Genomic DNA, 27681 nt, shown 5'->3' on the forward strand with positions numbered 1-27681 from the left:
GCGCGCAGCCCCTGACTTGCAGCTTCCAGGACTGCGCTACCGCGCGGACTCGACGGCCCGGTGAGCGCGGCTGCCTCGCCACTCCGGGTCCCTGCGCCTCCTGTTCTCCTGCCGTCTTGGGAGGGGGGCCCTCTGCTCCCCTGTATTGGGGCGCCGCTATCCTTGGTCCCGAGCCAGGCCCCGTCGGGGGAGGTGGGAGAGGGAGTGAGCGTGACCTTGGCTCCACCCTTGTCTGGCCGCGGCGTCTCTAAGGACCCCCCAGCCCTTCGCGCCAGTTCGACCCTGTGAATGCAGTGTTTTGCATGGAGGAGCGACTTGCTAACGGTGGGGTTTCAGGCATCAGCGTGGCTTCTTCAGCTCAAAGACTACGTACTGTCCATGCTGCCTTTCGTGGCCTTGCGGGGGGGTGGGGAGAGGGAGGCGGTGTGAGCTGCTGCTCGTCATCGTCACCGTCACCAGGCCAGGCTGCCGAGGGCTGCCGAGCTGGGGAAGGGGCTGCCTACAGCGTTTGGTGCCTGGCGGGACACACCAGGCAGTTTTCCAAGTCTGCTCGTGGGGGCAGGGCCCTTACAAAAAGCTTTAACCAGAGTCTCTGGATAAGGAAACTGAGACCGTGAGCGTGAGCGAGGCAGGAGGGGCGTGAGATCTCAGCCATCCTGGGAAATGCTTCTTATGTACTCCAAGAGATATTGGGGGAGAGGGGAAGGTGCAGCGGGGTACAGTGGGCATAAACTGGACCCTAAGGACCCCACTCTGACCCGCCTCCACCATGTGCCCAAGCCCGCCCCTGCATCCCCTTCCCTGCGCCTCCTCCCCACACATACCACAGCCTCCTGGAACAGGTCCTGACTACCTTTGTACTTTTATAACCTCTGGGCTTTAGCTCAGGCCCTTTGTCTCTGCCAGTGAAATAAGCACACCCCTCCCTGCCCTGCTTCCTACCCTGGAGTCTGCCTTCTCTTGGGTTCAGCAAACTAGAGAAAAGCCCACCCAGTTCTTAGAATGTGCGGCCAGAGTAGGCCTGCAGCATTGCCGGTCCTGCCTTCATTGCTGCCTGGCGTCAAGGTCTTGGGGAGGGTCCTTCCCGTCTTTGGAGCTCTGTTAACTGATCTTAACAATGGACATACTGCATAGCAGTCCTCACCAGGGCAGCCCAGACAGGGCCTTGCATGTGGGAGGCTTCCTGGACAGCATGTCTGCAACTGTTATGGTTGTGGGGGTCGGGATGGTACTGACCTTGTCTCTAGAGAGGAGCCCCCCAAGAGCTGCCCAGAACAACTTACCTGTTGTTAGTCCACTGGGGACTGGGCTGGGCAGAGGGTTCACAGCATGCCTGACTGACTCTTTGCTGCTGCCTTCGCCTGTGTGGACAGGATCTGGTAGGGCTGGCTGGGGCTTTGGCTCCAGATCCTGAGATTGGTTCTGCCTGCAGCCCTTCAGAGCTCCTGGGTCCTCACGCCCTGCTGGGATGGAGGCAGGAGTAGCCAGCTGGCTGCCCTCCTACCAGGTGAAGGCCATAGCAGTGTCCAGCAGCCACTCCAGACCATTCAGTTTTGTGAAACACAGTGTTCCTGTACTAGGCCACGCTGGACACAGCCAGGCTTTGTCACTGCCACCCTGAGCCATCCCATTCCCCTGTGAGGGTGAGGGTGGGTGCTGTCTAGGGGCATCGACCCAGGACCAGATAGGATCTGGGAGCTAGTTATGCTCCAGAAGGCATGTTTTCTGGGACTGAGTTGTGCAAGGGGAAGCAGGCTCCTGCCTGTGTGGCCTCTGGTGGGGTGGCTCTGGTGTTGCACCCCACATATAGGCTGGGATTCCCTGGGCAGAAGTGTGTTTATGAGGAATCATGGGAAGCTGTTCAGTGTCCAGGCAGTAGTAGGCTGGAGCAGAGAGGGGCCTCTGCTCACAGTGGTGGAGATGGGGATAAGGGAACAAAGGTCCTACTCTACAAATCCTGTGTAGGAGGAGGTGGCCTGAGTGGGCCCTGTCAACTCCAGTATTGCCTGGATAGGGAGTCCCAGAGCTTGCCACTGTGACCAGAGACCCAGCAGTGCCATGGGCCTCCTGAGATGGTGTAGCTCAGTCAGCCCGCCTTTCTTCAGGCTTTTTCCTAAGCAGGCATCATACCCCCAGCCCCTGGAAGACTCCCCTGCTCGAGTTCTAAGGAGACCAACTGCATGGCTCACTCCTTCTTGGGTGTACTGCCCACACATGCCCTGTGACCCACTGAGTGGGCTCCAGGACCTCGGCTGAGTGCTCCCTGAGGCAGGGTCCGGGTGATAGTTACTGCTACATCAGGCTTAGACGGATAGCAGAGAGGGAGTGCAGGCTGGGGTGGGTGGTCTTCAGCAAGACTGGGGCTCAGAATGCTGAATAGCTGTTGGTGAAGTTAATCGGGCTGGGATCTGCCACTAGTCAGTGAATCCGAGATGGCTGGCAGACTGTCGCATTTTATCTGTCTCATCGATGCCTAGCCCAGGGCCACCTGCCCAGTAGAACCGAAAATGCTGGCTGAGTGACTGGTGGCTGCCAGAGCCTTTGTTCTGGTCCTGTGGTTTTTACCTCTCCCTCGTTGCCTGTGTCCAGAATGAGTCAGCTGAGGCTGCTGCCATCCCGGCTGGGGGCACAGGCCTCGAGGCTCCTGGCCCTACATGATGTCCAGATGTTCAGCCGGCGCAGCAGGTCGTCCGGGCCACCGGCCCCCTTCCCAAGCAGCAAACGTGGAGGCAGCTCCAGTTACATGGAGGAGATGTACTTCGCCTGGTTGGAAAACCCCCAGAGCGTTCACAAGGTCAGCTGCCCCCCACCCCCGCCCACTGTGCAGAGGGGAAGTGCGCGGGGCTGGGCTGTGGAGGGGGTCGTGGGGAGAAGCAGCTTGCCTGCTGTCTGACCTTGGACAGGTTACTTTGCCTCCATTGTCCCGGTTTATAAAAGCATTGTCCTTGTGAGGGGTGGGGAGAGTGTTGCTTTCCTGTTGCTGAACCAGCCAGGGGGTGGTGGTCTGGCCTGAGGCCCTGAGCCTGTTCTGCTCAGCTACACCTGACCGAGACCTGCCCTTGCCCCCTTTGTCATGCCGTGCTGTTTCCAGGTGGCCCTTTGTGATGTAGTTAGGGGCCTCAGTGTTTGTATATGCACCGAGCTGACAAGATAAATATCTGCTGATGGTAAGAAAAAAAAAATCAGATGACAGGGCAACAAGGGAGAAGTGAGGCTGCTCTCTTATTCTCAGAGGAAAGTGATCACGTGATTCAAAAACCAAATGTGTGAAGTTACGCAGTAAAAAGGCTTCCTCCCCATCCATCCCCTGTCTGCTCAGCTCCCATCTGTCTGTCCCCCAGTTTCTTCTTAGTTTCTTCTGTATCCTTTCAGAGAGTTTCTTCAGGTAAGTTTTTTACGAACATAAGTCGATCTTCCCGCTTCACACAAAAGCAACAGGTAACCTCCGTGGCTTTGCGCCAGGCTTCCTCCCTTAGCATACATCTCCAAGATTTTCCGTGTCACTGCAACAGAAGCCTCATTGTTCTTTTTCCCAGCTGTGTAGTATTCCATCGTATGGCCGTGCCACACCTGTCCCCACTGACAGACGTCTGGCTCATTTCCATCCCCGGCTGTTGTGACCAGTGCTCCCGTACATTGTTTCCTACATTTGTCATCTTGTACATGTGCAGCTCTCTGTAGGATAAATTCCCCCAAGTGGAATCGTTGGGTCCCAGAGTTTCTGTGTAGATAATTCTGATGGGCCTTGCCAGATTGGTTTCCAGAGGGCTCGTGCCACTTGTTCTCTCGAAGGAGGGTGCGAACAAAACACTTTTGTGTTCTAGAGCATGGAGGTGCTTGGGCATATGCCTATCTCCTTTTGGCTTCTACATGGATGGTAGCAGGTCCACTTTTTTTTTTTTTTAATATATACATTTTTTTAAAGTTTATTTATTTAGAGAGAGTACAAGTGCTAGCAGGAGGAGCAGAGGCAGGGAGAAAGAGAGAGAGTCCCAAGCAGGCTCTGCTTTGTCAACGCAGAGCCCAAGATGGGACTCAGACTCATGAGCCACCATGAGATCATAACCTGGGCCAAAATCAAGAGTCGAATGCTTAACTGACTGAGCCACCTAGGTGCCTCTGCTTAGTTCACTTTATGTTATATATCTTGGTGATATTCTACATGTTCCACAGTAATAAATGCACCTTGTTTTTTTAAGACTGCATTATCTTCCAGAATCTAAATGTACCATCATCTGTTTAACCTCGGTCTTATTGGTCACCACTTAGTTTGGTTTTTAAGATTTTATTTTTATTTATTTTTATTTTTAAGTAATCTCTATACCCAATGTGGGGCTCAGACTTACAACTCCAAAATCAAGAATCACATGCTCCACTGACTGAGCCAGCCAGGTGCCCCTAGACTTTTTTTTTACATTGTCATTTTTATAAACAGTCCTGTAGGGAACATCCGTGTATGTACATCCAGGCACTCCTGTATAAATACATCACAGAATAAACTACTAGCAATGGAATTGCTGGTTCAAAAGATACCTTCATTGAAAATATTGAGAGGGCCTGCGTGCCAAATAGCCCTCCTGCCAACCCACAATGTGTGAGGGCATGTCTCCCCCAGGAGTAGAAGCCCCTTTCACACCTGAAGCCCCTGAGTCATAAGTTCGAGCCTTCCCCCAACACCTGTCCAAGCTGGGGACTGAAGAGATCTGGGCTTTGAGGTGGGGATCCTGGGCTGGTTGCAAGGGTTTTCTCGGCAGGGTCCTAGGAAGGCCCAAAGAGCTATCGTAGTAAAAAAACACCAATGCCCACTGGGGATCCCAACCAGGACCACCCCCCACTCCTCCCAGTCCCTGACCTGGCTGTTTTCTTGTCTCTCCCCAGTCCTGGGACAGCTTCTTCCGGAAAGCCAGTGAGGAAGCCGCCTGTGACCCGGCTCAGTCACAGTGCCCTGAGAGCAGGCCATCAGTCTCGAGCCGGACCAAGACCAGCAAGCTGGTGGAGGACCACCTGGCTGTTCAGTCCCTGATCCGGGCCTACCAAGTGAGTGGCTGGGAGGGCCCAGGCTTCGAGGCTGGATTGGCTTCTGGGATGTGGCCAGGTGCTGACGGAAAGGGGACTGGCTCAGCTCCAGTGTCATCTTCTCCAGACACCCTTCCCTGAGTCCTCTGATGGGTGGCTCTCGCTCCTCTGGTTACTCACTGTCCATTACTGTTTATGTCATTAGCCACCCCCTGGTATTTTTTGTGCATGCTGGTATTTTCGTTTGTTTGTGGTCTTTGTCCTGGAGTGCGGTGTCAGAAACCACTATGCCCCAAGCTCCCAGAGGAGTACTTAGTAAGTAATTAGTTTCAGTAAGTGTTGAATGAAGGTTGAGTAGATGGACCCTTGCTAATAATGTCTGTTTTCTCTTCTTTAAAAAAAAATTTTTTTTAAATGTTTATTTGCTTTTGAGACAGAGTGAGCAGAAGTACATAAGCAGGGGAGGGACAGAGAGAGAGGGAGGGAGACACAGAATCTGAAGCAGGCTTTGAGCTGTCTGTGCAGAACCTGATGTAGGGCTCAAGCTCAGGAACTGTGAGATCATAACCTGAGCCCAAGTTGGACGCTTAACCGACTGAGCCACCCAGGCGCCCCCCTGACTGAGCATTTCAACAGGACTGGGACTGATATATAGCAGGTGCTTAATTAGGGTTTACGGAATGAATGCATGGATAGTTCAGTAAGCAGTGCTTCCTCTATCAGCTGCTCTGTTCTCAAGACTTAGGCTCTCCCCTGCTGGGTCCCCAGGGCCCCTGCTCTGACAAAGCATCTTGATGACGTTCCATATTCTTGGTCTTGACTGAACAGGACTAATTGGAAAGCCGCTCTGGGTGTTCCTTCCAAACAAGTGTAATCATTTGGGATCTCTCTGGGAATCAGTGGCAAAAAGTGTTTCATAAGAGAAACTTGTCAGGCAGACATGCAGAAGGAAGGGCAAGGGTATCCTGGGGCCCTTGGCAGAGACTCCATGGAAAGGAGCAGCAAGCCACTGCAGGAGCCGGGGGTGAGGGGGTTGGGAGGGATGCTTAGCAAATGGAAAGGGTGCCTTGCCTCTGAATGAGGTGCTCTGTGGGGTGGCAGCTGCACTTCCTGTGTCCCGATTATGCTGGGAGGGACAAGGGAGGTGAGCAGGACTGAGCTTCCCTGCTGGCCCGAGGACCTGTGGATTGTGGGCCACGTGGGAGCAAACAGTAGCAATTGTTCTTCTTGACTGGCTGAAAGACTCAGAGAATGATCTAACCATTGACTTGGAAAACCAAGGGCAAGGAACATAAAACTCCACATAATGTGCAAGGTAACATTGGTGCTGCTTGAGGGCCTTATTCTCGAACCACAGTTCCCAGCTCTTCAGCTGCTCTGTGTTCTTCAGCCAAGACTAAGCACTAGAGTCCTTCCAGCGGGGTAGTGTCGGGACCCAGGCATGTTACTGTGTAACTAACTGTAGGGTAAAAATCTGCCAGAGGTGATGCCTGATGTGAGCGAGTTCCCACCCAGTGGGCTGCAGCTCCTCGCAGCCCTGGAGGAGGCAGAGTGCTTATTTGGCTCGTCCACACACAGTACTGAAAAATCCTCAGGCTTATTATTATGGACATTTAAAAAAAATTTTTTTAATGTTTATTTTTGAGAGAGACAGAGTGTGAGCAGGGGAGGGTCAGAGAGAAAGGGAGACACAGAATCCGAAGCAGGCTCCAGACTCTGAGCTGTCAGCACAGAGCCTGACATGGGGCTCGAACCCACAAACTCTGTGAGATTATGACCTGAGCCGAAGTTGGCGCTTAACCAACTGAGCCACTGAGACGTCCCAATTATGGACATTTTCGAACATGGAAGAGGTAGAAAAATTGTGTAGCAAACCCCACACCCATAAGTGCAGGGCCAGTCTTGATTCATCCATTACTACCTCTGGCCCTCACTTGTTGGCCCCTGATTATTTTGAAGCAAATCCTGGACATATCATTTCTGTCACCAAACATTTTAGCATGGATTTCTGTAGGTAAAGCCTCTTTAAAAATGTACCATGATAACACTGTCACACCTAAAAACATTAACAGTCATCCTTAATGTCATCAGATATGCATGCAGTTGGTATTCATGTTTGCCTGTTTGTCTTATGATTTTACTGCTTGTATGAATCCGGATCCAAATAAAGCCACACAGGTTGTGACAAGCTGTTCTTAAGTCACTTGTGTTCTACAGATTCCTCTCTGTTTCTGTGTTTGCCATTTTATTTATTTATTTATTTATTTATTTATTTATTTATTTATTTATGTGGAACAAACCAGGTAGTTTGTGTTGTAGAGCTTTCCTGATCTGGATTTTGCTGATTGCATCCCCATGGTGTCACTTCATCTGTCCCTTTGTCCCATGTAATTTCTGTAAATCAGTAATTAGATCTAGAAGCCTTTATCCAATATAGATTTAATTTTTTTGTTTCAAAATCAGCTTCCTGGTGGTGATGGGTACTTCATCAGTCAGCAGCTCTGGATGATTATTTCCTGGACACATTAATTCATTAGGAGTGGTAAAAATGGTGATGATATTCTAATTCTACTCTTCTTACTTTGTTTATTACCCGAAGTACTTCTAGTAGGAGAAACTTAACTTTTGTCAGCTCCACTTATCCTGAGGTGCAAAGTATGTAGGAAAGGCGGGATCAGTGCTTGATTTTCTTTTTATTGACTGATTTTCAAAAGTATGACATGGTTCCCTAGAATACTCCAGAAATGGCCAGTGAAGGTTTTCCTTATTACTGAGTATGATATGAATGCATGAATTTAAACCTACTTGATGAGTTAAAAAAATTTTTTTAACGTTTATTTATTTCTGAGGTGGGGGCAGAGCACAAGCAGGGGACGGACAGAGAGAGACAGACACACACAGAATCTTGAAGTAAGTTCCAGGCGTTGAGCTGTCAGCACAGAGCCCCATGTGGGGCTCGAACCCACGAACCATGAGATCATGACCTGAGCCGAAGATGGAAGCTTAACTGACTGAACCACCCAGGCATCGCCCCTATTTGATGAGTTTTAATCTATTATAGATACCATCCTTCTCATTGTCAAAATGTGTCCTCATTCCCTGCCCCAGCAGTGTTTGAGCCCCCTTTCCTATCTGGTATGACAAGATGCTCTGAGCTCATGTTGTACATTTCTGCCTAGCCCTGGACCAGCCAGTTTTTCAGCGAGTGCTGGGAGGGTCACTGCTAATGGTCTGATCATGACTTCTGGGCCCTTACAGTGGTTAGAGCCAGGAAATATACTTGTTTTTATTTTTTTTTAAGATTTAAAGAAATTTTTTTAAATGTTTATTTATTTTTGAGACAGGAAAGACAGAACACGAGCAGGGGTGGGGCAGAGAAAGAGGGAGACACAGAATCAGAAGCAGGCTCCAGGATCTGAGCTTTTAGTATAGAGTCTGATGTGGGGCTCAAACTCACAAGCTGTGAGATCATGACCTGAGCTGAAGTCAGATATTTAACCAAGTGATCCACCCAGGCGTCCTTTTTATGATTTTTTTTAAAGTTTATTTATTTATTTTGAGAGAAGGAAAGAAAGAGAGAGAGAGGCAGAGGCAGAGAGAGGAGAGAGAGAATCCCAAGTAGTCTTTGCACTGTCAGCATGGAGCCTAATAGAGCTCAAACCCCCAAACTGTGAGACCATGACCTGAACCAGAGTCAAGAGTTGGACGCTTAACTGACTGAGCCACCCAGATGCCCCTAAAAGGCAACATACACATGGGTTTATACTGATGTTTCCACATACTTCAAATGCAGGACTTAAGGTTTGTTCCTGACCTCATCAATCTTATGTCACTGTCTTCTTTTAAAGATGCCAAAAGTGGAGGTCTGAAAGACATCAATACAGGTTACTTGATTTTCCCACAGCCTGCACACTGCAGTTTTAAAATATAATTCTAATACTGCCACTACTGTTGGGTACTAGAAATGAGTTTATCATATTTTTTTCCTGGAGTTGTTTGTCTTTTGGGGACATTCTGTTAGTCAGTCATGTAGTTATGCCACCAATGGATGCACAAATCCATTGGTTTTGTTTTACTTTAATTTTTAAAACTTCATTTTGTTTTATTGCAACCTAAAATATTTACAAGATTGCAAAGTCAAATCTTCCAAGCAAAATATGTTCTGAAGAGTCTAGCTTCCAGCCCTGGCATTCTACTCTATTCCTTTTACCAGGGTTCATGGTTTTTCTTACTTTATGGTTTTCTTATTTTATGATGTATTTTTCGAATGAGGATGTTTATTTGTATAGATACAAGTACATGCAAATGCATTTATTTACTTGGATCTTCTCTTTCTTAGATAATGGGTAGTTTCCCACACATACTTTTCTATAATTTGCTTTTTTGCTTAACAGTGAGTGTTTCACGGAGGCTACCTCAGAGTAGCAGATAGGGATTTTTTTTTTTTAAATTACTTTTAACAGCTTTGTAGTACTTCCTGTGCAGATTTCCCATATCCATATGCCAGTCTTCTACTAATGAACATTTGGGAGGCTTCTAGAATTTTGCGATTACAAATAGTACTGTAGTGAGTACTTTTGTGTATGCATCCTTTCTTATTTTTGAAAGCGGCATGATGTACTTTCAAGCTGAGTTGAGCTCCTGCCCACCTTAGTGGTCACGGGCGTGCAGTGGCTGGGTCCTGGCGACATGTGGAAAGTTGAAATTCTGAAGTGGGAGATGAGGGGCCAGGGCCCAGAACTTTGATTTTGGTGAAGGTCTGTCCATCCGGGTCCCAGCCTGGCCCTGACCTTTTCTCCCTCTCCCAGATCCGAGGCCACCATGTGGCCCAGCTGGACCCCCTGGGCATTCTGGATGCAGACCTGGACTCCTTTGTGCCCTCAGACTTGATCACAACCATCGATAAATTGGGTGAGAGTTCCTATTGCTCTGGCAGTGCCCAAGCCAGCTGGTGGGGCCTGTGGCCCCGTGAGGAGCTCTGAGACCACTGTGCCTCCAGGGCCTGGGGCTGGCAATCAGCCCCCCTCCCTAGCCCGTGCACCATGTGCAGCTCACTCTTGCGGTACAGGCTGGGCTCTGACTCCTACCCCTCTGCACCCTGCAGACAGGGTCCCTGAGCTTTAGGCTGGAACTGGTGGGAGGGTGCCGGGGACATTGTTGGAGGGTCTGGGGATACTGCTGGGCCCCACCTGGGCCTGATCCCTGTCTTCCCCTCTGCTGCCTGGGCTGTGTGTCCCCTCAGCGTTCTATGACCTGCGGGAGGCTGACCTAGATAAGGAGTTCCAGCTGCCGACGACCACCTTCATCGGCGGATCAGAGAATACTCTCTCTCTGCGGGAGATCATTCGGCGCCTGGAGGTGAGCTCACGCAGGTGTGTCAGGCACACCTGCTGGCTCTCTCTGGAGTGTGCTAGAGGGAGGGAGGGTGCTACTTTTTGTGTTCCAGATGCCAGGACAGTTGTTCCTCTTCCTGGCTCCTTGTGGAGTCCCCACCTGTTCCCCCAGAGCACCTATTGCCAGCACGTCGGCCTGGAGTTCATGTTCATCAATGACGTGGAGCAGTGCCAGTGGATCCGGCAGAAATTCGAGACCCCTGGTGTGATGCAGTTCTCCAGTGAGGAGAAGCGGACCCTGCTGGCTCGGCTGGTGCGCTCCATGAGGTCAGGCCCCCAGCACCACGCAGGGCGGCCGCAGTGGTTGGAGGGTCTGCTGCAGGGCCGTACGGGGTGTCCCAGGCCCTGGCTGAGAAACTAGGATAACTGGTAGGGGAAGTCAGGACTGGATGGCCCTCAGCCCTGGTCCAGGGAAGGCCCATAGGAGCAGCACTAGGGACAGGTGTCCAGGGATGGGCTCCAGCAGAACATGACAGCAGGGGCAGAAGTGGCAGAAAGTGGCTGCGGGAGTTTGGGCAGAAAGATGTCCCTACCTGGAGTGAGGGTAGCAGCATCTTCCTGCAGGTGGGGCACCACCTGGTCGTGCCCACTGGCTGTCCGAAGCTGAGTCTGGGGCTGGGTGGGGCCTGGGAGAGCTGGGGCTGAGCTGCTGGGTGCAGAGTGGATCTGTGGTGGTGAGGTACAGGATGGAATTTGAGTTGAGTGGTGAGGAGGTCTTTCGTCACGAAAGGGAGCAGTGTGTGTGTAGCACACGCACACACACAGAGAACAGAGAACCCTGGTTTGGGAGCAGGGGGAGATGGGTCCTTGGAACAGTTTGACTGGAAGAGGGAAAGGGGGTGACAGCAGGGGACTCGTGCAGGCAGAGGCCTATGGTTAGGCTGGGAGGATGCCCAGTCTTCCTCTGGCCTATGCTCCTGGTTGGTGGATGTTCGTGGCAGGTCCTGACTGCGCAGAGGAAGGTGATGTTGCTGCTTCCTCCACCCGGGGCATCTAGCTGTGGCCCTCATCAACAGCTCCTGTGAGCCCTAGCCTCTCTATCCCTTCCCATCTCTCCCCAAGCAGGTTTGAAGACTTCCTGGCCCGAAAATGGTCCTCAGAGAAGCGGTTTGGCCTGGAGGGCTGTGAGGTCATGATTCCTGCCCTCAAGACCATCATCGACAAATCCAGTGAGATGGGGATTGAGAACGTCATCCTGGGAATGCCACACAGGTGGACCCCTTTCCTGCTCCTCGGCAGTCTATCTATTCTCCAGGCCCAGCAACATGAGATGGAAAGGAAGGGACGAAAATCAGAGCAGGGGTTTTGGGGGAAGCTGATGATAGCGGCAGGATGGCCTAGAAAGTTCTCAGAGTCCCTGGGCCGGAGGGCCTGCTCAGCACCAAGTGTCAGGCACTTGGCCAAAGGCACATGGAGACAGGGACTAACCAGGTTTGCTCAGACTCAGTTTCTCTCTCCCCATGTTGCTGCTGTCCCCAGGAGGGTCAAGATATCAGAAAAGGGGTGTATCATACCTCTGGAGATTCCTGTGGATGAGTAGATGTGGAGGGATCTCTGGAGGGGAGCTGAGGGCTCTTTCCCCTGGCTGCAAGCTGACTGCATGTTTCCCCGAGACCTTGATAGACTTGGAAGGCTGGCCTGGCAGCTGGGCGGTTACCTCTGAGCTAGAGCCTGTGGACTACAGTGAGGAATACAGCCTGGGGGACAGACACCAAGGTGGCCAGGCGTCCTGTGGACTGGGGCATAAGAGGACATGCAGCGCAGACTCAGGCAAAGCCCCAGCATTTCCTGTGACCATCTCCATCTGCTCGTGGGTGGGTCAGTCCCAGACCGCACTAGCACGAGGGGTGGCTGGGTGTCCACAGGCAGTGTGAGAGGGTCTCCATCCTGTGGGCTGGCTGCCAGGAGCCTGGGGTTTGTCTGTCATGGCCCCTTGCTCTGAGGGGCCCAGAAATGCCCAGTGTCTCATCAGAGGGTCAGGCAGAGCTGGCCCAGTGGTCTGAGGTCCCACACACATGGCTTCAGTGGCACTCCTGGGGAAGATGGCACTGAGCAGCCAGGGGCCGCTGTGGGACTGTAGGGTGGTGCTGGGCAGGCTCCTGGCCTGAGGAGGGCCATTCTAGGCCAAGCCTCCATAGTGAGGGTTAAGGGGACTCTGAGGCTAGAGGGCTTTGTCCAGAGGGGCTGAGGGTTGTTCATTCAGCTCCTGTGGCCTCATAGCCCTGACCCATAGAATGAGAGAGGCCACCTGGAACGGAACCCTTCTGTGAGGCTAGAGGTGGGGCCAGGGTGTATGCAGGCCTTGGGCTGGTGTTGTTGGTAGGCTATGGGGGGTTTGTTCTGTGGCCTCCCCTGTGTCCTGATCAACGTGGTGCCCACCCCTGAGTAAAGTGCCCCCTGATGGGAAGTCTGCTGCACTAGAGAGTCCCTGGTCTCTGGCTGCTTTCTATCCCCACCACCCTCAGATGTCAGCTTCCCTGGAAAGGTCCCCTGATAACTCCTGATCTTAGGATCAGTCCAGACCCCTCTTCCCTGCATCAAGACACTGCTAGCTGGGCTGGGAGTCATGTATGAGCAGCTGTGGGTAGCACATTGGGGCTGAGGTGCTGGGTTAGGCTCAGCTTTTGGCTGGGGGTCAGGGGGGTGGAAGTGCGGGGTGGGGGGGTGTTTGCATGTGCATGTGCATCCCGCCATGAGGCTGGGTGGCTCGTGCTTGAGAACCTCCAGAGTCTGAGTTGTACAGGGGTGTCTGAGGGAGCTGGCCCTCCAGCCAGAACCACTCATGTGCCTTGTAGATTGAGACAGGATGAGAGGGCCAGACCTCCCTTGGGCTGTACTGGGAGGGTTCCCCTGACCCCCATACTAATTCTGGTAGGCCTAGGTGGGCAGGAGTGGGGGGATGCTGGCACCTGTCGGGGGAGATAGCCTCTGCCACACGGAAGTCCTACCACGTCTGGCTCCAGGGGCAGGCTGAATGTGCTGGCCAATGTGATCCGCAAGGACCTGGAGCAGATCTTCTGCCAGTTTGACCCCAAGCTGGAGGCAGCAGATGAGGTACGTGACAAGCCCTGGTCCCAGATATTTGAGAGGTGGACTAGGGAGGAACTTGCCCAGAAGCATCCAGGCTCAAACAGACCTGGCAATGGATGGTTATGTAGAATGGGGAGAGAGTGGGCATGTTGGTGTGAGGCCACTAACGTGAGTGCTATGATCTCTGACAGCTGGGAGAGTCCTCAGGTAATCTGGACCAACCTCCTTGGTTTTCAGCCAGGGAAACTGAGGCCCAGACAGAGAGAGTACGCATGGGGGAAAGGCATAGGGAGGGAGAGAGAGAGAGGATCCCAAGCAGACCCCATGTCATCAGTGCGAGCCTGGACTCAGGGCTCAAATCCATGAACCGTGAGATCATGACCTGAGCCGAAACCAAGAGTCAGACGCTTAACCGACTAAGCCACCCAGGCGCCCCTGCTCATTTTTCTATGGGATTTTGGGACTTTGTTTTACTGATTTGTAAAAGTGCTTTATATATTGAGGGTGTTAGCCTTTTGCCTGCATTTGTCTTATCGATAGTTTTCTCAGCTTGAGTTTTCCCCCCTAACACTGTGCATGGATTTGCTTCCTTCATTGGCAGATTTATTACATTTTAGCTGCCTTATCTTTTATGGCTTCTGAGGTTTGTACATTGATTTGAAGGGTCTCGAAACATATATAATGTTTTTCTCTGCTGTACTGTCGTGTGTACATTGTTGGTTGCTTTGGTGCAAGGACTTAGGTGGGGGTCCAGCTCCAGTGTTTGCTACCAGTGTCAACACCACGTTCATTCCTCTGCTTGCTCTGTCATTAATGCTGAGGACAGTAGTTGATATGTGAAGGGGCTCTGATGAGGGACCTTGTCTGGCCTCTGAGCCGAGTCTTAGGGGAACCTGCCTGCTTTTCTCAGAGAGGAGCAGGGGGTGGGGGGTGGGGAGGGCAAGACAAGGGTGTAGGGCAGGAGTAGCACAGCCTTCCCAGGGAGCAGATTCCAGGGACTGTCCCAGCCTCCCTGGGGACTTGCATGTCCCCTCACCTGCCTGTGCAGGGAGAGAGGGTTGGGTTCCTCACAGCCCACCTCAACCTTCAGGGCTCCGGAGATGTCAAGTATCACCTCGGCATGTACCATGAGAGAATCAACCGGGTCACCAACAGAAATATCACTTTGTCCCTTGTGGCCAACCCCTCCCACCTGGAAGCTGTGGACCCTGTGGTGCAGGGAAAGACGAAGGCAGAACAGTTCTACCGAGGGGATGCCCAGGGCAAGAAGGTGAAGTCACCTGGGTCCTAAGGGGTGGGCCCTGAGGGGTGGGCTCTGAGGCACTGGGCTCTGAGGACTGGGCTCTGAGTGAGCAGTGGGTTCTGAGGGCTGAGGAATGGGCTCTGAGGGCTGGTGTCTGAGGAATGGACTCTGAGGGATAGGCTCTGGGGGGTTGGGCTCTGAGGGTTGGGCTCAGGAATGGGCTCTGGGGGGCTGGGCTCTGAGTGAGGAATGGTCTCTGAGGAATAGACCCTGGATCTTTGCAGCATAGTGCACAGAGCTGGGCTGCACAGGCTTGGGCTCCTCCCGGCTCACATCCTGCCCTGTAGGTCATGTCCATCCTGGTTCACGGGGATGCCGCCTTCGCCGGCCAAGGCGTGGTGTATGAAACCTTCCACCTAAGTGACCTGCCCTCTTACACCACCAACGGTACCGTGCATGTCGTCGTCAACAATCAGGTGAGTGCCTGGGCTGCCTGCCAGGCCTCGTCAGTGTTTTCCATTCCTGAAATCCAGGTAGCACTTTGCAGGAAATGTGGGGTGATCCTGGTTTTAATCCCACTGCTCTGCCCCTCCCCAGTATATGACGTCAGGCAGGTTGCCTGCTCTCCCCAGCGTGGTCTGTGAAATTGGTGTGTGTCTGGATATATATATATACACGTATACATATATGTACACATGCACACACCGTGGAGAACGTTGTAAGACAAAGTGGTACAGGTGTAACTGGCACAGAGGCTGGACGTGAAACTAGATGCTGCTTTTAGGTTTATAGGAACCAGTCTTAGAACGCAGCTGTCCCAGGCCTTTGCCCTTCAGGCAGCTGTGCTTGGTAATAGCTCTTCTGAGCCTAGAAAGCCCTGAATTAATTGCCTTATTTGCATTAAGTCACTTAATCTTTAAGGAATAACCCTGTGAGGTAGTATTTAATGAGCCCTTTTAGTAGACGAGGAGACTGAGGCTTTGGGAATTTAAATACCCTGCTTAGAATTGCACACCGAGCAACTGATGGGACTGGCAGCTACCCACGCCTGCGTTCTTCCTACCTCTGTGTAAAATGCAGGAAAAAAAAAAAGAAGGCCTGATTTAGGGGCCATCTACTCTTAAAAAAAATTTTTTTTAACGTTTATTTATTTTTGAGAGAGAGAGAAAGAGAGCAAGCGAGCATGAATGGGGGAGGGGCAGAGAGGGAGACACAGAATCTGAAGCAGGCTCCAGGCTCTGAGCTGTGAGCACAGAGCCCGATGCAGGACCCGAACCCACAAACCATGAGATCATGACCCGAGCTGAAGTCAGGTGCTTAACTGATTGAACCACCCGGGTGCCCCGGACCATTTACTCTCAGCTCTTCATGTGCCATGTAACTCCTGGTCCCACCTCATGGACCTCAAGGCAAAGATAATCCCCGTTTCCTTGACCAGCAGTCTTCCGGGCAGGCACTGCCTGTCTAGCTCTAAGAATACAGAGGTGCTGTCAATTCCTCCTGCTTCTGCAGATCGGCTTCACCACAGACCCCCGCATGGCCCGCTCATCACCATACCCCACTGATGTGGCCCGTGTGGTCAACGCGCCAATCTTCCATGTGAACGCAGATGACCCAGAGGCCGTGATATATGTGTGCAGTGTGGCAGCTGAGTGGAGGAACACCTTCAATAAAGACGTTGTAGTGGACTTGGTGGGTTTGGGGCTGTGACCAAGGTGGGGAGTATGTAACCTGTCCCTGCTGTGCCACGTGGGCCAGGTTTGCAATATCTTTGGCAGTGAGGGCTGGGAGTGCTTCTGGGATAGAAGATTTAGTGCCCCCAAGAACAGTACAAAGGCCAGGAGGTGGGGCATTCAGTGACAGGTGGTAGCGGGGGACTTTCGGGGCTTCGAAGGGTGTACCCAGGCAACTATGCCCCAGTGGTGCAGTGACTAGGCATGCACTGCCTGGGGGCAGGGACTGAGTCCCTCCCCACACTGTCCTTGCAGGTCTGTTACCGCCGGCGTGGCCACAATGAGATGGATGAGCCCATGTTCACGCAGCCGCTCATGTACAAGCAGATCCACAGACAGGTGCCTGTGCTGAAGAAGTATGCAGACAAGCTCATTGCTGAAGGCACTGTCACCCTGCAAGAGTTCGAGGTAGGCAGGCTGGCATCATGGATGCCTGGGATAAGCCTCCAGTCGAGCCGGAACCCTGGGGCAGTTGGTGATGTTGACAGTGATTTAAAGAAGTAGCCAATGTGGTCTTCTTGACAGCCCCTAGCTGTCAAGGGGGACAGAGAACCAAAGACATTTATAGCCTGGTGGGACATAGTGAATGCTGCCATGTGGGGGAAGCTCGGCCTCAGGCAGGAGTCCAGGAAGGCTTCCTGCAGGAGGCAGCCTGAGCATTGGTCCTCACAATTACCTATGGATGCATTGGTCCTCGCACCTTGAGGGAACTCTTAGAAAAAGCACTGTTAGTCTTTTCTGACCCTCCTCCAAGTCCCTTGCTAAGCAGGAGGGATCCCCTTAATTTTGAGACTTTGACCTCTGACCACATGGTCCCCGCAGGATGGCAGACAGACAGTTCTAGAGGACCAGGGTTTATGAGTCGGGGTTGATCCAGCCTCTGGCTGTCTGGGCCATCAGTGCCTCAATTCCCATATTCCCCCTGATTTCAGGAAGAAATTGCCAAATACGACCGGATCTGTGAGGAGGCATACGGCAGGTCCAAGGATAAAAAGATCCTGCATATAAAGCACTGGCTGGACTCCCCCTGGCCCGGTGAGCGAGTGGTGTGTGGCTGAGAGTGATTCACCTGGGGCCTGGGGCCACGACTGCAGTGGTCCTGGGTGAGGGCAGTCACTGCCCAGCCCAGAGGCTGCGGGCTCCATCCCTGAGTCTCCAGAGGCTGTGGGGGCAGGTTCCTGCCGGTGGGGATGGGCCTGAGTACAGGAGAGATGACATCATGCTGAGGGCATGTGTGCCCAGCTGTTCTCTGGGAAGGGAGGGCTGAGCCAAAGCTGGTGGGCACCAGAGTGGAGAGAGCCTGGGGGAGGGGTGCTCAGAGGGCCTCTGTGGGATGGAGCTGGATGGCTGTGTCCCTGGGCCCAGGAGAAGATAGGAGCTCAGCTGTGACTGTGAGCTGTGCAGGTCCTGAGGGTGAGTCAGGTTTGTGTGCAGGTGGGGTTAAGGAAGATGTGGGCCCCCAAGTCCTGGGGAGGCACGCTGACGGGGGGTCTGAGGCCCGACCACCCCCTGAAGCGCTCAGACTCTCTGTTCTCTCAGGCTTCTTCAATGTGGACGGGGAGCCCAAGAGCATGACATGCCCGGCCACAGGCACCCCCGAGGACGTGCTGACCCACATTGGTGAAGTGGCCAGCTCCGTGCCCCTGGAGGACTTTAAGATCCACACAGGTGAGGTTGCTGTGCAGGACGGTGCTCGGGGAGGCCTGGCCTGTGTCCCCACTTGGTTGTGGGCAGGTCAGCTGAGCTCTTGGAGCCTCTTCTGCACTCTTGTGAGGTGCTCGCAAGAGTAGTTGCTCTCAAGGTGGGCAGATGTGGAAACCACACTCCCTGCAGGGTGTCAGTGGCCAAGGCTTACGCCGGGCACCTTGGATTTTCCCAGCGCCTTTGCTGGGGGTGTCTGTGGGTCACACAGAAGGAGAGCAGGGATGCAGGGGCTGCTGTGGAGCAGGTAGGTGGGCCTGGAATGGTGGGCGCTGGGCAGGAGTGCTGGGCCTGCTGCTGACCTGGATGGATGAGACAAGGCGACCCTGCCACTCGCGCGTGAGCCGAGCTATAGCTCCTGGCCGTGGCCATCCTGGCTGGGCAGCCTGGAAGGCCCCCACGTCAGTGTGGGGTGCCTGCACACCCTCAGAACCAGCCTGTGGGAGTTCCAAGGGGATTCTTCCACAGTGTGCGTGGTGGCCCTGGTGTCTTGGGGTGCCCGCTCTGTGTGCACGTCACATGGGACCCGTGTGGGTGTAGGACCAACAGAAGCCCCACTTGGGCTGGGTGCCTGGGCTCACATCTAAACATCTCTATAGTGCTGTGGCCATGCATAAAATAATTCCCTCTTCTGAGCCTCAGTCTCCTCATCTGGAGACTGGCGGGTGACCTGTGGTGAATGTTCCTCGGTGCATGCAGTGTCTACACGTGGCAGGTGCTTACCTGGGGATGCCTGCCCCTTCCCAAAGGGAGGGAAGCTGGGGCGTGGTGGGCTCAGTCCTGCTCATGCAGTGGGTCTCCTGCTGCCTGCTAAGGCCCTGCTGTGTGGGAGGGGTGTGCATAGCGTACATACACACCTGGGCTGTGCCAGGTGGGGTGGCCAAGCCCCTGAGTCCCTCAGGCCGGCTGTTCATTCCCGTAGGCCTCTCTCGAATCCTGCGGGGCCGTGCAGATATGACCAAGAACCGGACGGTGGACTGGGCACTGGCAGAGTACATGGCCTTCGGCTCCCTGCTCAAGGAGGGCATCCATGTGCGGCTTAGTGGGCAGGATGTGGAGAGGGGCACGTTCAGGTGAGGGTGGGGAGCAGTCTCTGGGGCCTGGGCCCCATGGACATTAGCCTTGTCCACGTTGACCCCACGGCATTCCTGGGAGCTTATCTGTGCTCCCGGCCTCCCAGAGTCAGCCCAGGAGCTCTGGAGTGGAGCTGGCTCTTCCTCCCCTTCCTGGACCATGTCTGGGGACCCCTTATCTGCTGAGGCAGTCACAGGTAACCCCATCAGCATCTCCAGCCTCTGCTCTTGGGTCACACCATCAGAGGGCTGCTGGGCCACCTCTCTGACCCCGTGGGATTACCACTGGGAACGGCGGCTACCTGGAGGAGAGACCAGATGGCTCTGGCTTCCCAGGCTCTTCTTGGTGTCGCCATCCAATGGAATTCTGTCTGGTTTCCTGGCAAAGTGATAGAGGCTTGCCTGCCTCCTGTTACCTGGTCCACCTGCTGTGGGTGAGCAGGTGGTAATCCACCTCCTCTCCATCCCTTCCCCATCTGTCCTTCTCTAGTCACCGGCACCACGTTCTCCATGACCAGGAAGTTGACCGGAGGACGTGTGTCCCCATGAACCACCTTTGGCCTGACCAGGCCCCCTACACTGTGTGCAACAGCTCCCTCTCAGAGTATGGAGTCCTGGGTGGGTCACAACTCTGCCTGCAAGTCAGGTGGGCCCCAAGATGCCTGGGGACCAGACAGGGTCTTACACCCCAAGCTGTCCTAGCTTTATTGTTTTGACCATGACCACCCCTGCACTGCACCCAACAGCTCTATCTGCAGAGCTCCTCTCTAGGCTCTGAGCTCCCGGGACTTTGTCCCCTGTACACTCTCTCCCTTGGCTTGACCTCAAGCTGGCCTGCTTCCTCCCTCACTGCCTCCTCCCAGAGGCGGGAACCCTGCAGACACCAGCCTTCCACCCTCTCCCTTTCCCTCAACAGTACTGCACATATTTTGGGGGGTTCCTCTTGGCAGATGGCTCTTGCTACTGCTCCAAGTTGCTCCTAGTCTAGACAACGCTAAAGCTGGCTATATGTGAGGTCAGGGCTGGGGGTGGGCATCTCTGGGCATATTGTCGGCTCCCAGGAAGGGAGATTCTGAGCCATTGGGCCCAAGGAGTCCCCTGGCTCTTGCTGGCCTGCCGGGAAGGATGGGTGGGGGCAGGGAGAGTGTATGAAGAAGAGCTGGGTTTGAATGGAGCCGTTGCCACTTGATGACAATGTGTGATGGGCTCTGTCTCTGTGCCTTCTGTTTAGGCTTTGAGCTGGGCTATGCCATGGCCAGCCCCAATGCCCTGGTCCTCTGGGAGGCTCAGTTTGGTGACTTCCACAACACGGCCCAGTGCATCATTGACCAGTTCATCAGCACCGGCCAGGCCAAGTGGGTGCGGCACAATGGCATCGTTCTGCTGCTGCCCCACGGCATGGAGGGCATGGTGAGGCCCCCGTGGTGGCTGGGGGCTGGGTGGGCTCTGGGAGGTGGTGGGTGGACCCTTGGCCTCCAGCCGGGTTGAGGGCTGTTTTTCTTCCAGGCCCCTGGAACACATAGGTTTGCTCAGGTTGGGGCCTGCGTAGGTCTGCATTGCTGCTCTGTTGGCATTGCTGTCACTAGCAATAAAGTCGTTGGTATGTCAGGGTTTGCTCTGTGCCAGGCACTATTTAAAACCCTCTCTCTGAGCTCTTCCAGTGCTTACAACAAATTCATGAAATCGGTCCAGCTCCCTGTTTCCAGATGAGGGAAACTGAGGCACAGAAAAGTAGAGTGGCTTGCCCAAGGTCACACGGCTAGAAGCTAAGGTCTGAATGTCATGCTGTGCAGTCCTGCCCAGCCTGTGGTCTTCTCCTGAGTGACCAGTGTGTGTGCCACACAGAGGGAAGAGGCAGGATGTGCAGGCCCGCACGGGAAGGAAGGGGAGGAGCAAAGCCCTCAGCCCAACCAGGTGGGAGATGAGAGGGCTGTGCCGGCTGCAGCGGCAGCCTCGGTGACCTCTGCCTGGCTCTGTGACCTGGAGCAGGCTTCCCCATCCTGGATGATGGGGCTCAGTGGATGTCCCCCGAGGGCCTGTTCAGCTTGGACTGGCCATCCAGTCAGGGACCGATCACTACTGTCACCACCAAATGGCTGTTCAGAGCCAGGACTCACTGTGCTGAGCATCTTTTTTTTTTTTTTTTTTTTTAATTTTAAATTTAAAAAAAGATTTATTTTTGAGAGAGTGTGTATGTGCGTGTGTGTGCATGAGCTGAGGAGGAGCAGAGAGAGGGAGACAGAGGATCCGAAGCAGGCTTTGTACTGACAGCGGGGAGACCGATGCGGGGTTTGAACTCATGTACTGTGAGATCATGACCTGAGCCAAAATCAAGGGTTGGACGCCTAACCACCTGAGCCCGCCAGACGTTCCTGTGCTGAGCGTCTTGCACACCGTGTGTGGTTCTGTGGGATTCTCACAGCTGGAGTGGTCAGTCCTCTTGCCCATTTCACACTTGAAAGAAGTGGAATGGCCCTGCCCAAGGTCATTTAGCTGCAGAGGCACAGGGTGGAGTTTGAGCCCGGCTGGATGGGGAGGGTTGGGGTGGCCTGCCTCATGCCTGTGGCGCTGGGTCCTCGAGGCTGTGGGGCAGATTGCCCTCATCCCATAGGGGAGCTACCTCCTGGAGGTCAGTGTGGTGTTGTCTTGCTGCTGTCACTCTCGCCCACAGGGCGAGAGCAGGAGTAGGAGTCAGTTCCGATCTGCCCCTTGGGGCTGGGTGACCATGGCATTGTTTCTTCATCTCTCTGCTACTCGCCTTCATCTGCAAAGCAAGGAAACAAATGTCTACACCGTCGGGCTGCTTTCAAGATTAGTGAATAATGTGTATTTGGTCCATAGAACTGTGCCTGGCACACAGCATGTGCTCAGTAAATGGTAATTGCTGTAGGTCAGGACATTCTGGAAAAAGCATCTCACTTTGGCCTTTTTACCTGTCCTTCCTGCCCCACATATTCACATGTGCTGGCTATGGCCAGAAACCTCCTCTGAGAAAGTCCTCTCTACTCTTCTCCCACATTCCTGGTTCTTTACTGTGGTTCGGACTCCAGAGAGAGAGGGCATCTTCTCTAACAAGCCACCCAGACTTTCCCCTGCGCCCTGGGCCCCTGCAGAGGGGCCTGTCCTATATAACACGTAGGCCAGCCTGTGCCATCTAGCACTTGCTTTCAGGGCCCAGAGCACTCCTCAGCAAGGCCCGAGAGATTCCTGCAGATGAGCAACGATGACTCCGATGCCTACCCGGTGAGTAGCGCCCTCCCTCCCCCGGGGCAGGGCTGGGGAGCAGGGGCCACAGGTGGGCCACCTCCCAGCCATACCCGGGCCGCACAGGTATTCACCGAGGACTTCGAGGTGAGCCAGCTCTATGACTGTAACTGGATTGTTGTCAACTGCTCCACACCGGCCAACTACTTCCACGTGCTGCGCCGCCAGGTCATGCTGCCCTTCCGCAAGCCGGTGAGCCGTCTGCCCTGCTCGCCACCATAGCAGTGCTGGGCCCAGCTGTGGGCGCCCTGCCCAGGCAGGACAGCTGGCAGCCAGGCACATGTTTCCCTCTTAGCTGATCATCTTCACACCCAAGTCTCTGCTGAGGCACCCGGAGGCCAAGTCCAGCTTTGACCAAATGGTATCCGGTAAGTGCCCAGGTGTGTTGGGGAGGTGGCTGATGGGGGGCCTGGTGGCCCATGGCCCTCTGTTCCCGGGACTCTTCTGTCCTCACCTCCGTCCGTGCCTCTGCAGCAGCTCCTGGCTCAGCCCTCACCAGTGGGCGGGTTGGGAGGTTAGCATGGTGGCCACCTGACGTGGTCCGGCTTGGGTCACCTGGGCTGAGCAGCGGGGCCCGAGCAGGGCACTGGTCCCCCACCCCCCTCAGCTACACAGCAGGACCCACCTGCCTGTGCTGGGGGAGCTGAGGGGTGGGAGGCCTGGTGGAGGTCTGCCCATAGGGCAGGGCATGGAGTTACATTCAGTTATTCAGTCAGGGTTTTTTTTTATGAACCAAGTAGACCCTGCTGGCCCTGGGGACCCGGTGCTCCTTCCAGGAGCTTTCAGGCTCCTTTACCCAGGAGTTGAGGGCCAGATAAAACATCTGAAGGACCAGGTGATGGAGATGTGACCCAGGGGAGGATCAGGGAGTGGCAGATGTGGGACGCTGACGCTTGGGAGAGCAGGGCTGTCTTGGCACACAGTCCTGGGTAGTAGGGAGAGTGGGAGGCGCTGGCCAGGAAGGGACTCGGCAGTGTGGACCGGTGGTTGTTTTTCACCTGTGTGTTTGGGCATCCCCTCTGGTGTGGACAGCTGACTGAGCCGGCCGTTCAGAGCTCTGACACTGGCACCACGGACCTCCCAGGCTGAACACCCGGTGCTGGCTATTCTCTGCTGGGGCCCAGCAGCCAGTTACCCTCCGGGCTTCAGTGTCCCCACTTGGGATTTGGGGACACTATACTGTCCTCCTCAGAGGTTTTTGCAGCATTCTTGGCTTGGTGGCTGGCACATGGTGTGAGCCCAGGGAGGAAAAAAGTACAGGACTTGCAGATGCTGGCTTGGCTGCAGGCCTGAGGGAGGGAGGGAGGGAGAAAAGAGCGGCAGCCTCCGAGACAGCTCACCTTCCCGCTTGGTGAGCAGGTGGCTGGAGCGCATGCAGAAGGTAAGTGTGACTGGATGGGGAGCAGGTTCCAGGCGGACATTGAAGCCATCAGATGAGGACCTGATACCAGCTTCCCTGTCCTCTCCAAGGGCTCTCCCTATCATATCTGCCCATCCACCTTGGCTCCAACCCATTTCTGACCCTTTCCCATGGTGTCATCTGTCCCCTGCTCTGTGGTTTGGCTCAAGAGGTGTCCCCTACAGCCACAGATCCAAACCAGGGCTTTGTCTCAGCGGCCAGGAAGAGCGTGGGGGCGGCCAGGGACATGAGCCCTGTTCTCAAGCTGTTCTGGCCAAGCTGATGCACCTGTGGGAGGGGATGTCCCTGCCATGCCCTGTTGGACCTCCAGGGACCAGCTTCCAGCGGGTGATTCCTGAAGATGGGGCTGCGGCACAGTCTCCTGAGCGGGTGCGGCGGCTCATCTTCTGCACTGGAAAGGTGTACTATGACCTGGTGAAGGAGCGGAGCAGCCAGGGCCTGGAGGAACAAGTGGCCATCACCCGTCTGGAGCAGGTGCACCCCAGCCCCTCGCCCAGTCAGAGTGGTGGACAAGGTCAAAGCACCGGCCCCCCTGGCTTTGTTCCTGAAGCAGATGCACCCCAATCCCTTGCCCAGTCAGAGTGGTGGACAAGGTGAAAGCACCGGCTCCCCGAGGCTGTGGGCAGCATGCCACGCAGGGGCCGGGACTGGGCCCCACAAGCTGGCACCGTGGGCACACCCCCTGGCTCCAGCTGTACTCCGCTTTCTTCCTGCACGCCCCAGATCTCTCCATTCCCCTTCGACCTGATCAAGCTAGAGGCAGAGAAGTACCCAGGTGCAGAGCTGGTGTGGTGCCAGGAGGAGCACAAGAACATGGGCTACTATGACTACATCAGCCCGCGCTTCATGACCATCCTGAGCCGGGCGCGGCCCATATGGTATGAGGCTGGGGGTGGGGGTGCCTGCCACCTGCCCCTTGCCTCTGCTGGGCCCAAGGGTCTCTGGGGGCCCAAGGCTCCATCCTGACTCTCTGCCTGGCCCATTTGCTGTGTGAGCCAGAACTGGCCACTGCCCTTCTCTGGACCACATTGGAAATTGAGGGAATGATTCCATAGTCCCTGCTGGCTTTAGGGCTATTGGTGACAAATCAGGGACTCTGTCAGTTCTGCCTTACAGAGACTAAACCTTTGTTTCTGTTCTGCAGCCAGCACTGAATTTGAGAACTTCATGCACATCTCAGAGCTCCTTTGATCTTAGGCCAGTCCCTTAGCCCCTTGGGACCTTAGACTCTTCACCTCTATGGCAGGATGATGAGCAGGATTAGACCCGATGCAGTCCTGGGGTAGTAGCCAGACCAGGCCCAGACCTGCCCTTAACTTGTCTCTTCTCCCCCAGGTACGTTGGCCGTGACCCAGCGGCTGCACCGGCCACAGGGAACAGGAACACTCACCTCGTTTCTCTGAAGAAGTTTCTAGATACTGCCTTTAATCTCCAGGCCTTTGAGGGCAAGACATTTTAGAGCTGGCAAGGCCTGTCTGGGTATTGCTGTGGGGCTAGCTGGGGACGTGGGGTCTGGCAAGGGGAGGGACGGGTGCGCTCCTGCCCAGGAGAGGGGCTGCCCAGAGCCCCAGAATAAAACAATACTCACATAAGTGATTAAAACCAAAGGGTGGGCACTGCCGGCTTTGGTATTATGCTACCTTGGGCCTTTGTGTTTATGTCAGAATCTGTTAGGACTGAGTAAGCCCGAGGGCTCTGATACATGGGCTGTAGTTCGGGACTGTTTCCCCACTTGCCCTGGTTTTTCTGAAATTTTTGTGTGGCTTCTCTGTGCTGTTCATGTCTCCACAGATAGTCACCCGGAACCCCATGTCTTCGGTCCCTCTCCCCCGTCCTGGTAGATCTGACTGCTGCTTACCCTGTCCTTGTTCATCTGTAGATTCAAGGAATGTTCTCTTTTGTGCTGTTAGAAATAAAGATTTCAGCAATAACCATCAGGTGAAGCAAAACCATGCCAGGTGATTTATATGTGCTCTGTTTTATGGGGCGTGTCATAATGAGGTATGTCAGCTTCTGTGTGAAATACAGCCGCAGCTCAAGTGTACCAAAGCAGAAAACCAAATAACAGAGAAATAAAAAAATGCTTAAGAGAGTTTTCCTGTTTTCATTTCATGTAAAACTGGGGAAGAGGCGTATGGTTTAGAGGAGATAGGGAATGTGGAGGAAGAACAAACTAAACACATAGAGGATGAAATAACTGTGTCCATTGGACAGATTTTCTTTGGAGCACCAGGCGATGTTTGCAAATCTATTGGCGTGTCCACTCTAGCTTTGGTTGGCTTTGCTTTCCCACAAAGAGGCTGGAAAAGCTGCAGCACAGGAGGGATAGTTTGCTTTCTGCAAAGCATGTATTCATTTTTCCCTTCTTAGAGGGAGCATCTGTGCTAGATGCTGGGCTGGCGTGAAAGTTATGTTGGAGGCAAGTGTAGAGGGTTGTGGGAGTCAAGGAAGCCTCCCTGGAGGAGGCGGTATTTGAAGAAAGAAGAGTCCTAAAGGAGAACCAGGAGAAATGAACCTCTCATGGAGCAGACCTAGAAATACCACAGGGTTGGGGTGGGGCAGCCTAAAGTAACAATCAACCTGAAGTTGGAGAACAGTCTATTAAGTTCCATCAGCCTCAAGTAGAGCTTATTGGGGTATGCTTTGAATCACACTGCAGGAGCACTCTCTTTTTTTATGTTAATTTTTGAGAGAGAGAGAGAGAGAGCACGAGTGCAAGGGAGGGACAGAGAGAGAGGGAGACACAGAATCGGAAGCAGGCTCCAGGCTCCGAGCTGTCAGCACAGAACCCAACGCAGGGCTCGAACTCACGAACTCCCGAGATCATGACCTAAGTCTAAGTCAGACACTTAACCAACTGAGCCACCCAGGTGCACACATACCACAGGAGCATTCTAAGTGACATAAAGTAAGAATAATTACAGCTGCCTGTGTCATGTGTCTGCAGTGTCCTGGGCCCTCTGTTGGAGTTTTGCATGTTACTAAATACAGTTTAACCTTCACCTTAGCTTTGTATGCTGGGAATATGTCCATTTTATAGATGAAGAAATTGAGGTTGACATGAAGTTATTTGCCCAGGGTCACTTGCCAAGTGGACTTGGCCTTTGCCCATAAGATCTCATTGCTGCCCTTGGAGATCAGCTCTTCTGATAATCATTTGTTCCTGGCTCTGTGGAGATCCAGTGGTCTGGGCTCTCCCTGCAGTTGGGCTGTGGCCAGTAGGGCTGCACCCGGGCTGGGCAGGGAGTCTTCATGCTCAGGAGGTGGTTAGTTGGGGTGTCCTGCCTGTAGCACACATTGCCCCTTCTTCACTCTCAAGTGTAGAAAGGCTACACACAGGCTGGTGAAGACCAGCCACTGAGATCACTGAACTGAGGAAAACCAACCTCATGAAACAAGGAGTCTAAACTCCACAAACAAGAACTAACGCTGGGAAGTAAAGTGGAGCTTAGGGAACAAAGGCTTCAAATGAACTGGGATAACTTCTGAGGGCAAGGAAGATATTGCTACTATGAAACAATAACAGACCAAAAAAAAAACTTTAGAAAATACCAAATATTGCCCAAATAACCTCAATGGATGGCCTGAATAGTAGAATGGACACAGCTGAAATGCAGAATAATACATTTGGAGATAAGGCCAAGGAATTCTCCAAAAACTGCGGAACAGTGAACAAAGATATATTTAAAAGAATACTTTATTTTTATTTTTTAAAAATGTTTTCTTTATTTCTGAGAGAGAGAGAGAGAGAGAGACAGCATGAGCAGGGGAGGGTCAGAGAGAGAGGGAGACACAGAATCTGAAACCG

At 53.7% G+C, this 27681-nt stretch overlaps 1 protein-coding gene and 1 long non-coding RNA gene across 2 annotated transcripts; one reads left to right on the top strand and one right to left on the bottom strand.

The window, feature by feature from the left end:
• Nucleotides 1-409: 409 nt before the first annotated feature.
• LOC120232824 lies at nucleotides 410-2621 on the bottom strand. Its single transcript, XR_005528652.1, has 3 exons — nucleotides 2566-2621; nucleotides 1284-1500; nucleotides 410-669 (listed from the first exon to the last, which is right to left on the bottom strand). It is a non-coding gene; the product is annotated as an uncharacterized LOC120232824 (long non-coding RNA).
• On the top strand, nucleotides 1507-25965 carry OGDHL (oxoglutarate dehydrogenase L). The gene is made up of 23 exons (XM_039233774.1): nucleotides 1507-2794; nucleotides 4879-5037; nucleotides 9825-9927; nucleotides 10259-10374; nucleotides 10522-10676; nucleotides 11475-11621; nucleotides 13373-13463; nucleotides 14530-14709; nucleotides 15030-15158; nucleotides 16195-16374; nucleotides 16671-16823; nucleotides 17348-17450; nucleotides 17955-18083; nucleotides 19039-19189; nucleotides 19680-19807; nucleotides 20421-20599; nucleotides 22361-22432; nucleotides 22520-22645; nucleotides 22749-22821; nucleotides 24184-24347; nucleotides 24597-24751; nucleotides 25209-25352; nucleotides 25665-25965. The coding sequence occupies exons 1-22, from the start codon at nucleotides 2591-2593 to the stop codon at nucleotides 25330-25332; spliced, it is 3021 nt and encodes a 1006-aa protein (XP_039089705.1). The 5' UTR covers nucleotides 1507-2590; the 3' UTR covers nucleotides 25333-25352; nucleotides 25665-25965.
• The last annotated feature ends 1716 nt before the right edge of the window (nucleotides 25966-27681 follow it).

This window comes from Hyaena hyaena, unplaced genomic scaffold (assembly GCF_003009895.1).
Source record: "Hyaena hyaena isolate Hyena2069 unplaced genomic scaffold, ASM300989v1 scaffold_78, whole genome shotgun sequence".
In the NCBI taxonomy this organism is placed as follows: Eukaryota; Metazoa; Chordata; class Mammalia; order Carnivora; family Hyaenidae; genus Hyaena; species Hyaena hyaena.